At 37.5% G+C, this 14,594-nt stretch overlaps 1 protein-coding gene across 1 annotated transcript; it reads left to right on the top strand.

The window, feature by feature from the left end:
- The first annotated feature begins 10,286 nt into the window (after positions 1-10,286).
- On the top strand, positions 10,287-11,523 carry LOC117024476 (high mobility group protein B1-like). Its single transcript, XM_033109822.1, has one exon. It carries the CDS (start codon positions 10,429-10,431, stop codon positions 11,074-11,076), a length of 648 nt encoding a protein of 215 aa, XP_032965713.1. The 5' UTR covers positions 10,287-10,428; the 3' UTR covers positions 11,077-11,523.
- Positions 11,524-14,594: the final 3,071 nt, after the last annotated feature.

Genomic DNA, 14,594 nt, shown 5'->3' with positions numbered 1-14,594 from the left:
AAAATACTAGAGACATTATTTGTTACTTTACTTTTGATTGAGAGCAGCATAAGGAAAGGGAAATTAGCCAGTGCTAAAATTGACAAATGATTATTAAAAGGCATTTTTTTTAAAGATGACTATTCCAAGGCATGACCCCCAGCCTGCTCCCCACAATAACATTAAAAATGGTACTCCCATAGCAAAAGAATTTTATTTAAAATGTTAATAACTATTAATTTAAAAAATCAATACTGTGCTACATACTTGAAGAGAATTACTTTCTTTGAAATATCTTTATTTGGTGAATTTTCACATGCTTTCTCCATTTCAATGCCTGTTTCTTCTTTGTCTGATTAACCATCTCTTATTCATCTTCCAGAACCCTACTCTGCAAAAGCGCCCCAGAATTCCCTACTCTTACCTCGGGCAACAATAACCAATCTCTTCTATGAGCTCCCTCTATAACTTGAAAATCATTTAATTTTTGCACTTACACCAAACTATAATTTTATTGTCCTTATATGCATTCCATATTACACTGCAAGGACCATGTCACAAGTACCTGCACAGCACATGGCACACAATAACAAATTGTTGTTCTTGTCATTGCTACTTGATCATATAAACTATAGATGGAAGACCAAACCAAGTCAACGGTTTTGAATTCTGAACAAATTCAAAACATTTCAAATATAAGCAATTTCTCACATCATCTTATAATCTAGGAAATATAACTTACTACTACCATTAGCTCTTTTAGGGCTTCTTCTCCTTTGAATTGCAACTCCTCACTCCATATCCCTTCCCACATTCTCATGCCAAACGTCTCTGATTTTCCACCCCTTTGACATCTCCTACCTCCATTTGGAATAAAAAATTACCATCATTTGGACTTTACCAGTCTCATGAGTGCTCCCTGGTCCCTCTTTTTCCAGGGGCTTTTCCTCCCATAACATGGGAAGTGAATGTTCCCCCATGATTGGTAATGGACACTTCACTCTTCTCCCCTTGGGTTCCACCTTGACAAGGCCCTCTCATCCGACAGGCTCATACATCGGGAGAACCTACTATGCTAAGTTCTACCTTATTGCCTCACGTTCTCCCTTGCAATCAATTCTAATTTCATGTTCAGGTAATTCCAGGAAAATATAAAATCATAGCACTTTAAACATGTTTATCTTCTTTGTTCCATTCTGCTCAATTTCCTTTATTTCTATGGGGGAAAAATATTATTCCAGAGGAGCAAAAAGCTTATGCATAAAATACGAAACATGACATTTATTGAAATGACCAAGCACTTGTAATTTAAGAAAGAAATATAATTAATTGGCGGAAGATATGGTTCTTGTTCTATCTGCCACAGGGTAATTATGGGAAGATTGTGATATTTATGTTCCAATTTCTCCAGTGAAAATTACAATAATAACATACACAGAAATCACTATTCAAAACATAGTGATATTATATGTAGTATATTATATGTATATTATATGACTACCAAAAAATTAGATGGTCTAGAAATGCAAACATGTATTCTTAAAAACCCAATAATTATCAAAAGAGCTGTGTTGTGACCTTTCTGTCTTTGTTTCAGATGTGCTCCAACTGTGAGTGAATGGTTCTTTTCAACTTTTGGCTATAGATTTAATACCAAAGCACTGCTGATAAACTAGTAGATTTAGATAGTAGAACATTTTACATTCCTCATAGGGCAGACAGAAAAAAGAAACCCTTCCCCCAAATCACTCAATGTCTCGCTAAATTATTAAAAATACAGATATGTGAAGCAATTCATTTAGTCTCAAGAGAATAGTTAAATGGCTCCTCAAAATTTCTTTACTTGAAGCATTTGGATCAATTCCATTTCACATTATTTAAATAATAGAGCACTTTCTGCTTTCTTTTGGAAATAACATTAATATTCCATTCTCATACAAAAGTTTTAAAAAGTTTCACCCCAAGTATAAATTGTGGCAATAGGATAAATTTACCAAAATATGTTGAGATTATCATACTCTCCACCTTATGAATTTCTTCCTTCCTATTCCATATTGCTTTAAACTTTTTCACCTCTTTTATTTCATTTAGACCAAAAGCGAATTAGAGGATGACAATGTGCAAAGATATCAGTAACCAAGACATGACAGGACAATATACACTTCAGGGGATATCAGACTGGACAGATGAAGACCAAGGACCCAACTCAAACTTTGATGCCATATAATTCACCTTGCTTTCCACCCTACTTTGCCTCTGAATGAAGATGTGTTGCCAGGAGTAGGAGAAAGAGAAGGAAACATCCTGCACTAAGGTCAAGTTTCCATCACCAGGGAAAAATGGAAGCTCGAAAGAGGAATTAACTTCAGTTATAGAAAAATGAAACCACATTTTGGCACATCTGAGTTTGTGGCCTGGGAGATGAAAATTCACAGCAAAAAGCTTTGACCTGACTGTCAGATTGGAAAGTGTCAGATGTCAAAGCAGACGAGGAGGTTGAGCAGGTATGGTCCTGGAAAGCAAAACCCAGAAATATAGTGGCTCTACTGCAAAGCCTCCTTTATTCTGCTCCTAAGTAGGAAGCACCCACAGGATTTAGGCTGTTGTGTATGTGGCAAAAATGGCAGCATCTGCTTAAAGAGAGGATAGGCGGAAGGCCAACACAAACCATGACTGGAGAACCAGCAACTTTTGTAGTAATATATCAAAGCAGCAGTTTCTTGTTTCCTCTATGAAGGCGTTACCTTTTCTTTCTGTCATTTTGTAAGTTGTTGGCATCTTATTGAAATTTTAACTGGGTTAAAAAATATATATTTAAATAGTTTAGTATGATGTGGCTCTTCCCTTTCATGAATAGCCTCATTTCCTTTAGCTGTTTTAAACAGACATCAACTAAGTACTTAAGTGGACCGTGCTATCAGCCAGATCTGAATTTGTCCCACTCTGCCTTTTTCTGTTGTAGGATGCCCTGAAAACCTACAGGATGCATGGATATGACATGTCACACAAAATGAGTACTCATCAGCAGCTACTGTTACTATTACCAACCCACTGAGGTACTAAAATGAATGAGGGGCAGAGCCTTCCCATCTAGAGCTTTTAAAAAGCTAAGATAAACTTTCAGATGAGCACTGAATATGTATGGTCAACTAGAATACACATAATAATGCATTCCTCTTCCTCTACCCTGTATGGCAATATATTTATTAAAATGCCTTTATGCTTATTTTATCAAAAGGTGACATACTCTAGAAATGTAAGCATGATCAAAAGTGATTCATTACATAGAAAACAGTAACACCTTCATATTGATGCCATTATCCAACTACTCATCTTGGGCTTATCACTAAATTCACCCTTTGGTGCTGCTTGTACAGACAATATTCTGGGTAAGATGCATTGCAGCAAGGACCAAAGCCCATATAGGTACTCTGAAATTCTTACATGTAAGATTTTGTTATAGTCTTTGAATGTTCTACTGGTCTCATTTACAGTGATGCTTCTAATCCCAATACGACCATGTTTCCAAGTTAGTATAATTATACGCAACACTAATGAAGCAGTTATCCCCCATCAGACATAAGGGTGTGGATCTGAAGTATGTCTGAACTGCCATGCCCATTTATATCCCAATGGGACAAAATCACAGAGCTACCTATAATTTGCAAGAACAAAATTTTCCATGAATCAGTAAAGTCCTGAAAGCTTTAAAAGGCCTTTTCTAGAAGGAGTAATTTCTGAAGCATAGCGTTCTAGTTAACTGAGAGTGTAATAGCTCCCCCTTATCCAAGAGAGATATGTTCCAAGACCCCCAATAGATGCCTGAACCTGCATATAGTACCAAACCCTGCATATACTGTTTTTCTTATACATATATATCTTTTTACTTAAAGGAAGCACTTTATAGCTTCTCCTTGGCATATCCGAATCACTGGCATTGCTACTCTTGGGCTCTGGGGCCACTATTAAGTAAAATAAGGGATACTTGAACATAATATCAATCTGATAACCAGAACAGCTACTCAGTGACTAACAGATGGGGAACTTATATAGCATGGAGACACTGGACAAACAGATGATTTACATCCAGGGCAGGACAGAGCAGGACTCACGAGAATTCATCACACTACTCAGAACAGCATATAGTTTAAAACTCATCGATTGCGCATTTCTAGAATTTTCCATTTAATATTTTCAGACCACATTTGACCGTGGCTAACTGAATCTTTGGAAAGCAAAACTGAGTGACAAGGGGGGACTGCTGTAGTGATAAAACATTCTAAAGATAAAACTATGGCATTCTGTTTCATCCCTCTGGGGAAGAAATCATCTCCCTCCTGACATAATAAACAGGAGTTATTTAGTCACATTTTCTCCCATTTCTCTGGAGAGTTTTAGATGTGATCTTTCAATTCTAACCCAGTGATGCTGCTATCTGTGTGTGTGTGGCAGGGGACTAGAATCACAAGGTGTGAATAGAATTAATCAGGCACAAACCCCTGCTATACAGTTTGAGCACTGTATTCTTGTGGAAAGTTCACTCCCTAACTGGGAGAAAGAAAGGGGATTGGGGGGTCGGGCAGACCAGGTTGGCTGATAGCAACTCATTGGCTTTTGGAAAATCAGTTCCAGAAAAGGACTGGTTTAGGTAAAAGTTGACTAAATCTAATTCTACACCTTATTGTAGAAGTTTCCAAGTACTGCTTTTTCCATAGTAAACCAAAAACAAAGGAGGAGAATAGGAAAAAAAAAAAGAAGGCCTTATTTCAATTTCTAAATGGTCCATTTCCATGGGTTTTTACTATTCCCTACATCATATCACATTGCTGCTGTGTGTTTTCTCATCTTCCTAAACAACAGGAGGGAATATAAGAAAAATTTTATTAGATCTTCATATTCTACCCTTACAATAGGGGAATTAGGAGCACCTCCGACCCCCTGCTCTGAATCCTCACTTCCCTCTTCCCTCTCTCCACTGTGGGGGTAAGGAACTAGCCATTATCATCCCGTGTGTCACCTGTGTACCCCAAATCCACATTCCCTCCTCAATTCTTCCCAAAGCCAAAGACAACCACTTCTACTCTCTGCCATTCTATTGCTGCCACGGATACTTCCCTCCTGAACTCAGTGACCTTAGGCGAGCTACATAACTTTCACCCTCTCCATTCCAGTACCCTCATGGCATAACAATGACCCAAACAATGCCACCCAAGTACCCAGGTCTCTGAAGCTCTGGTTTGATCTATGGGTGAAATTTGAAATATCCAGGGGTAAACTGAACTCCATACCCTTGAGGCAATCTATTAGTATTCTTCTTCACAAATAAGCTTTTGGAAAGAACTGGAAAGCAGAGTTCAAGGCTGTATGTAATCTTTGGCAAGAATATGAAGTGCAAATATATTTTATATAGAACAAGGCAGTCATATGTTTTGACAATCAACATGACAGAGAGATAATCTTTATTACTTAGGGTTCCAGTTTTTAAAGATCTCCATAATCATAAACTGACCTTTCTCTACCTATCCAATATGATTTTCCACTCTTGCCCCAAATAAATTATCTACTATGATCTCACTAATTTTTCCTTCCACTATGCTAATCATTATATGTAAGAGTTTCAAATATTGGTCACTCTAATTACTGTCTCATCACCTGCATCACTATTTTACCAGCATCCAAAAGATTTCCATCCAGAATTACAGTGCACCACGTTAAATGTCTCTAATCACTTAAATAGTGAAGGAAACACTTCAATTCCTTAGCCCAGTATGTAACTTCTAAGAGATAAGAATTTAAGAACAGCAATCTTGAGTGCTTCAAAATTCAAACATTACCATTTCTACTGCTTTACTAAATGAATATTTTAAAATTTTCACTTAGAAAAGTGGTGGGGTTTTTTTTCTCCTTGTTAATTTTGTTGCGATGGTTGGATATATCCGAATGAATATTTCCATCCACTGACTGCGGATGGAAACTTCCAGAAAGGAAGTTTAGGAAAGCGGATGTACATTTTTCTGTGTTTTTGTGTTATCCAAGAATGAATAACAATAGGAAATTTTTATACATAAAAATGTTATTTATATACAAAGCAACTCAAATTGTTATTATAAAATTCAAATCTAGTCAAAATGTCAACTTTTTGGTTTTGTGGATTTCTGACACATTTTGAAAAAAAAACTTCAAATCCACGCAGTGAAAGAGTTAACTTAATTCTTCTTTCCTTTGAGAATCTAAAGAGCAGCAGCTGGATCATACATGTTGCTGCCACTGGAGTAAAGAGTTTCGGGTTTGTTTTTTTGTTGTTATTTTTTTTTTTTTTTTTTTTACCATTCTGACCCAATAATATTTGTTGGCAAAGACTCTCAAAAACTGGCAAGAGCCATAAATTAGATATTTGAACTATTTTCCCTAGCGGTACAAAAGAGCTGTCCAACTTTCCAGGACTAAAATGCTTTTAATTCACAAGACTTATGCCTTAGGGGACTAGAAAATTTGCCTCTAAGTCAGATGAATACATGGGTTAGGAGTTATTAATTATACAGAATCAGGTTATGGGATCAGATAAATTGAACTAAACCCTAAAGCTGACTGATACATAATCTATCCCATATTTGCATTGGACAAGAAAACAGCAAAATATAAAAGTTAGGGTCATGACTTGGAAGAAATAACAAAGGCGTAGGCCCACTTTCCATATTCATTACCAAATACATAACTATATCCCACGACTCAGTGAAGGTCTGAAAGCCTACTGCATGAACAGATTAGTCCTATTAGTCCTCTCTATTTCAATCCCTAAGGAAAAAAAAAAAGTATATAAAATGATAAAAAAAAAATGTATATACCAGAAAACTGTCCAGTTAGATATAGACATAAATATGCATAATGTATACTCGCAAAAGCTTATGCATTTACTTACTTACACTCTTTTCTTAGATGAGTAACTTAAACACTAACTCCCAACTTAAGACAATCAAGAAAAAATAAAGGATGGTTCATAAGGCCTAAAAGACAAATCAGCATTAGCATTTCACTGCCTAAGTGTGATTCTTTTCTTGGTATCAGACTGTAAGATGCAATGGATTTAAATAAAGAAATTATTTATATTTGAATACGAAAAGATATAGTGGGGGCCGGCCCGGTGGCTCAGGCGGTTGGAGCTCTGTACTCCTAACTCCGAAGGCTGCCGGTTCAATTCCCACATGGGCCAGTGGGCTCTCAACCACAAGGTTGCCAGTGGTTCAACTCCTTGAGTCTGGCAAGGGATGGTGGGCTCCGCCCCCCGCAACTAAGATTGAACACAGCACCTTGAGCTGAGCTGCCGCTGAGCTCCTGGATGGCTCAGTTGGTTGAAGCGTGTTCTCTCAACCACAAGGTTGCCAATTCGACTCCCACAAGGGATGATGGGCTGCGCCCCCTGCAACTAACAACAGCAACTGGACCTGGAGCTGAGCTGCGCCCTCCAAAACTAAGACTGAAAGGACAACAACTTGAAGCTGTTGTCAACAAGATAGAAGTGACAACAACGTGACTTGGAAAAAAATCCTGGAAGTACACACTGTTCCCCAATAAAGTCCTGTTTCCCTTCCCCAATAAAATCTTAAAAAAAAAAAAAAGATATAGTGAACAATACAATAAAAAGTCATATATACTAATTGTATAACTTATCAGAAAAGGAGGAGTAATAAAATAGGACGGATGAAAATTATTTTTGTTGATTTTAGACTTCATCATAAGTAATAACACAAGACTATCAAGCTTTTGGAATAATGTAAGAAATTATGTTTCAAAAAATCCTTTAATATCCTAATCAAAAAGTAAAAAAAAAGCCAACTGAAGCATGAATTTTTAAATCAACTAACATAACTAGGTGACAAAGGATTAGTGAGTATCAAAGAATGAGATCATCTAGGGTGGCCGGTTAGCTCAGTTGGTTGGAACATGGTGCTGATAACACCAAGGTTGCTGGTTCGATCCCTGCATAGGCCACTGTGAGCTGTACCCTCCTTTAAAAAAAAAAAAAAAAAAAATCCTAAATTTTAAAAATATAGAAAAATATTCACCAAAAGTGAAAATAAATGAATAAATCTAAGTATATTTATACTATTTAAACTGAATGCAGCAATTACCTCAAAAAAAAAAAAATCCCAGTTGCTGCTTTCCAGATATATCTATTTACAACTACTTTGAGAAAGTAAACAGGCATAAGTAAAGATACTGTCTATTTTCTTCTAATAGAACTAATTCAGTCTTGAGGTTATTTATAACCTGAGATCTACTAATAAATCACATTTGTCACTTAAAAATTAAAAAGGAGTCTTTCCTGCTTTAAAACACACACACACACACACACACACACACAATCTTAATTTCAGACACAGCAAAACAGGAACTGTTTAGCAAACCAACAGATAGTGTGAGTTGTAAACTCAGTAAACATGAGCATTAGCATTAGTGTGAAAAATTTCGTACCAGTTCTTTCTTTTTCTGGTTTAGAGATAGTTTTTATGTGTTAATAAACTCAATGCCAAATTAACTATATATAGAGAAAGATATTCTAAGTATTCATCACACATTTTACCTATAGAGAGCTTTTGACACTGTAGCAAAGTCACAAAGAAAATCTATACTTTTACTGCAAAAAAAGACATGTTCTTTACTGGTGCTTAAACAAAGAGAGAGCTTTAAAAAAAAAAAGTGCCAGTGACGTCAGAAACATGGCATCGTGAGGGGTCTCCCTTGATCTCTCCCCTTAATATTACAAGTTGAATAGCTATTAATTCAATGAAGGATTTCCTGAGCAACACATAAACATGTCTGAGAGATCCACACATCGAAACATCTGAAGGGGAGGCGAGAAGGGAGAAGAACAGAGACTGGAGCATGGATGCAGTCCAGAGCTCACTGCAGTCCTGGGACAGGGGAGGATACAGGCTGCAGGTGCCCTCCCTGTGGCCCCAGCATTTCTGCCTGAGTGACCAGCATATAACAGCTGAAACCAGCTACTGGCGCAGAGAATAAATACAGAAGTGTGACAGCTGTGATCTAGCAGCCACAATTGCAAGGTAGAAAACAGTCACAGAGCCTGGTTTCCTCCCCTCACCCTTCTAGAGGTAGCAGTAGGCCCCAGAAAAAAACTGTAGCAGTCTTAGGTTCAAGAGCAGAATATCTACAACCCCGAGAACTGGAGAGAGAGTTCCTGAGCAGCAGACACATACTGAGGCTAACCCCAGTGAAAAGAGTGGAGATATAGGGGCAAGGCAGCTGTGGTCTGAAAGCTGCCCTTACTTGGATAAAAAAGCCACAACACACCCGCAGCCTCTCCCAGCCCAACCCACCCCCACCTTTCACAAATGATCCAAGCAGGGGCACCCAAGACTCTGGGGCCCAGTGCAGCTCTGCATCTGGCTGCAGGGACAGCACTAAGATTTCAGAGGCTCAGAACCTCACCACCCACCACATCGTCCCACAGGGGTGGTGCGCTGAGAAAGAGGCAACTTGGTCACAGAGATGCCCACCTCCCCAGGAAATCTTCCACTGTGAGAAGCTGGAACAACGCAAGAGAGAAAATAAAACACTCCAGCACTACCTACTGGAAAACAAAAGAAAGACCTCTTCCCATCAACCTGCTGAATTCATTCCAGTAAGAGAAATAATTCATGCATAACCAAGGTAACAAGGCAATTCAGAAAGAAAATAAGAAATTTCCAAAAAAATAAACTTAAAGACACGGAAATATGTGACTTAAATGACAAAGAATTCAAGATTGCAGTTCTGAAAAAAATCAACGAAATCCAAGAAAATGCAGATAGGCAATTTAATAAACTCAGAAATAAAATCAATGAACAAAATGAATCCTTTACTAAAGAGACTGACATTTCTGAAAAAGAATCAAAAGAAATTCTGGAGCTGAAGAACTCAATAAAGAAATTAAGAATGAAATCGCAAGCTTAGGAAATATTGTTTACCAGATAGAAGGAAGAATTAGTGATAACGAAGACAGAAATCAGGAAATGACACAAATGGAAGAAGAGAGAGACTTGAGAATTAAAAGAAATGAAAGAACTCGAGAAGAACTATCTGACTCCATCAGAAAGAGCAATATAAAAATAGTAAGTATATCAGGAGAGGGAGAAGGGCACAGAAATCCTATTCAAACAAATAGTCAATGAGAACTTCCCAAACCTATGGAAAGAACTCGATCCGCAAATCCAAAAAGCAAATAGAACATCTAATTACCTCAATCCTAACAGGCCTTCTCCAAGGCACATTATATTAAAACTGTCAAAAATTAAGGACAGACAGAGCGGAGAGAGTGAGGAGGCTGCGTCTGGCTCCCGCTCTCACAGCCATTGCAGTACATTGAGCTCCATAGAGACAGCGCCGGGGCAAGTGCGAGTCGGACGGGTACTGGGCGACTCTGTGCTCGCTGAGGAAAAATAATTAAACATGGGCAAAGGAGATCCTAAGAAGCCGAGAGGCAAAATGTCATCATATGCATTCTTTGTGCAAACTTGCCGGGAGGAGCACAAGAAGAAGCACCCAGATGCTTCAGTCAACTTCTCAGAGTTTTCTAAGAAGTGCTCAGAGAGGTGGAAGACCATGTCTGCTAAAGAAAAGGGAAAATTTGAAGACATGGCAAAGGCTGACAAGGCCCGTTATGAAAGAGAAATGAAAACTTATATCCCTCCTAAAGGGGAAACAAAAAAGAAGTTCAAGGATCCCAATGCACCCAAGAGGCCTCCTTCGGCCTTTTTCTTATTTTGTTCTGAGTATCGCCCAAAAATCAAAGGAGAGCATCCCGGCCTATCCATTGGTGATGTTGCAAAGAAGCTGGGAGAGATGTGGAATAACACTGCTGCAGATGACAAGCAGCCTTATGAGAAGAAGGCTGCTGAGCTGAAGGAAAAATACGAAAAGGATATTGCTGCATACCGAGCTAAAGGAAAGCCTGATGCAGCAAAAAAGGGAGTTGTCAAGGCCGAAAAGAGCAAGAAAAAGAAGGAAGAGGAGGAGGACGAGGAAGATGAAGAGGATGAGGAAGAGGAGGAAGATGAAGAAGATGAAGATGAAGAAGAAGATGATGATGATGAATAAGTTGGTTCTAGCGCAGTTTTTTTTTCTTGTCTATAAAGCATTTAACCCCCCTGTACACAACTCACTCCTTTTAAAGAAAAAAATTGAAATGTAAGGCTGTGTAAGATTTGTTTTTAAACTGTACAGTGTCTTTTTTTGTATAGTTAACACACTACCGAATGTGTCTTTAGATAGCCCTGTCCTGGTGGTATTTTCAATAGCCACTAACCTTGCCTGGTACAGTATGGGGGTTGTAAATTGGCATGGAAATTTAAAGCCGGTCCTTGTTGGTGCACAGCACAAATTAGTTATATATGGGGATGGTAGTTTTTCCATCTTCAGTTGTCTCTGATGCAGCTTATACAAAATAATTGTTGTTCTGTTAACTGAATACCACTCGGTAATTGCAAAAAAAATTGCAGCTGTTTTGTTGACATTCTGAATGCTTCTAAGTAAATACAATTTTTTTTATTAAAAAAAAAAAATTAAGGACAGAATTCTCAAGGCAGCCAGGGAAAAGAAGACAGTAACCTACAAAGGAAAGCCCATTAGATTATCATCAGACTTTTCAGCAGAAATTCTACAAATCAGGAGGTAGTGGAATCAATTATTCAAACTATTGAAAGAGAGAAATTACCAGCCAAGAATAATATATCCAGCAAAGTTATCCTTTAGATATGAAGAAGGAATAAAGACCTTTCCTCATATATATAAGCGAAGGGAATTTTCCACCACAAGGCCTGCATTACAGGAAATACTAAAGGAGGTTATTCTACCTGAAACAAAAAGATACAAGCTAACAGACAGAAGCAGGAAATGACAACCCCTACACAGAATAGGGCACTATACACTTAAACATAACATAAAGGGTAAAGGAGATAAAAACAAAAAAAGGGAAGAACACAATTTGCTACTGCAACTCACAAATGAACTCACAGCATCAATAGGGATAATTTGTTATAACAAAAACATAAAAGAAGAGGGGGTTAAAAGTCTGAATTTGCAAAGGGGAGTGGAGATAAGATGCATGCTGAAGAAAAAGGACTACCAAGCGGTCAGATGGCTCAGTCGGTTAGAGTGCGAGCTCAGAACAACAGGGTTGCGGGTTCGATTCCCACATGGGCCAGTGAACTGCGCCCTCCACAACTAGATTGACAACAACAGCTGCCAGTGAGCTTCCAGTATGGCATCTGGATGGCTCAGTTGGTTAGAGCGCGAGCTCTCAACAACAAGGTTGCCAGTTCAATTCCCCCATGGGATGGTGGCTGTGCCCTCCCCAACCTCCGCAACTAGACTGCAAACAAGGACTGGGCTTGGGGCTGAGCTGCCCCCTCCACAACTAGACTGAAGGACAACTTGACTTGGAGCTGATGGGTCCTGGAAAAAACACAGTTACCCAATTAAAAAAAGAAAAAAGAAAGAAAAAGAACTACCATATATATATAAAAAAAAATCCATACCTGAGACACATACCATAAAAAAAGAGTAAACAGAGGGGGGGAAATCACCACCAAACTAAAATACCAGACAAGCACACAAAGGGAAAGAAACAATGGAGACACTGAGCTACCAGAAAACAAGAGATAAAATGGCTATAGGTAATGGCCTCATATATCAATAACCCTAAATTTAAATTGACAGAACTCACCAATAAAAAGGCACAGAGTGGCAGATTGGATCAAAAAACAAAACCCAACCATACAGCCTCCAAGAGACACATCTCAACTACAAGGACAAATACAGACTCAAAGTGAAAGAGTGGAAAATGATACTCCAAGCAAATGGCATCCAGAGAAAAGCGGGTGTATCAATAATTATATATGATAAAACAGACTTCAGGATAAAGAAGGTAACAAGAGACAAAGATGGACATTTCATAATGATAAAGGGGACAATACAACAAGAAGACATAACACTTATCAATATACCAGGGGGCCACAAAAATGTATACAAGTAAACACTGGTCAATGTTGCTCAAGCAGTAGTTCGCCCTAATCAGAAGTGTCTGGATGCTGATGGTAACCACTTTGAGCACCTCTTGTAACTGCAGAAGTCAAACGTGATCTGTATTCATCTTTTGTTATCAGTATATATTTAGTATTACAATTTTAATAGTTTTCCTTTCTTAAAATGTGTATACATTTTTTTGGCAGCCTCTGTATATGTTCCCAATCAGAAAGCACCAAAGTATATAAAGCAACTACTAACAGAACTAAGGGGAGAAACTGACAAAAACACAATTATAATTCGGGATGTAATTACACTTTTGACAGCTATGAATAGATCATCCAAAAAGAAAATCAATAAGGAAATAGCCTTAAATGACCCATTAGAACAAATGGACATAAACGACATTTAGGAGCTTTTCATCCCAGAGCACCAGATTATACCTTCTACTCTAATGCATACAAAACATTCTCAAGGATAGCCCATATGTTGAGACACAAAACTACCCTCAACAAATTTAAAAAGATTTAACTCATATCAAGTATATTCTCCAACCACAATGCTTTGAAATTGCAGATCAACTGTAAAAATAAAGTGGGAAAAACCAGAAATGTGTGAAGATCAAGCAATATGCTACTAAAGAACAATTGGGTCAAAGAAGAAATAAAAATAGAGATCAAAAGATACATAGAAACAAATGAGAATGAAAAGACATCTCAAAATTATTGGGATGCTGCCAAAGCAGTAATAAGAGGGAAATTTATATCAATACAGGCCTATCTCAAGAAACAACAAAAATCCCAAATAACCAACCTAAAATTACATCTGAAAGAACTAGAAAAAGAGAAACAAATGAAACCCAAAGTCAGCAGAAGGAAGGAAATAATAAAAATTAGAGCAGAATTAAATGAAATAAAGAACAAAAAGACAATAGAAAAAAATCAATGGAATAAAAAGCTGATTCTTTGGGAAAATTACTAAAAGTGACAACCCCCTGAATACACTCACTAAAGAAAAAAGACACAAATAAACAAAATCAGAAATGAAAGAGAAGTTACAACTGATCATACAAGAATACTATGAAGGACTATACGCCACAAATTCAATAATCTAGAAAAAATGGACAAATTCTTAGAAATATGTAACATTCCAAAACTGAATCATGAAGAACTGGAAAATCTAAATAAACCAATTAACAGTAAGGAAATTGAAATGATCATCCAAAACCTCCCCAAAAGCAAAAGTCCAGGAGCCGATGGCATCACTACTGAATTCTACCAAACATTCAAAGATTATTTAATACCTGTCCTCCTCAAACTCTTCCAAAAAATTGAAAAAGAGAAAACACTTCCTAACTCATTTTATGAGGCCAACATTAACCTTATACGAAAACCTGGTAAGGATAACACAAAAAAAGAAAACTACAGACCAATATCTCTGATAAATTACAGATGCAAAAAATCCTAAACAAAATACTGGAAAATCAAATACAATACATTAAAAAGACTATACATAATGATCAAGTGGGGTTCATTGCAGGAGTGCAACAATAGTTCAACATATGCAAATCGATCAATGTGATATACCACATA

This window comes from Rhinolophus ferrumequinum, chromosome 7 (genome assembly GCF_004115265.2).
Source record: "Rhinolophus ferrumequinum isolate MPI-CBG mRhiFer1 chromosome 7, mRhiFer1_v1.p, whole genome shotgun sequence".
Classification (NCBI taxonomy): Eukaryota; Metazoa; Chordata; class Mammalia; order Chiroptera; family Rhinolophidae; genus Rhinolophus; species Rhinolophus ferrumequinum.
This window is presented reverse-complemented; position numbering and strand designations above follow the sequence as displayed.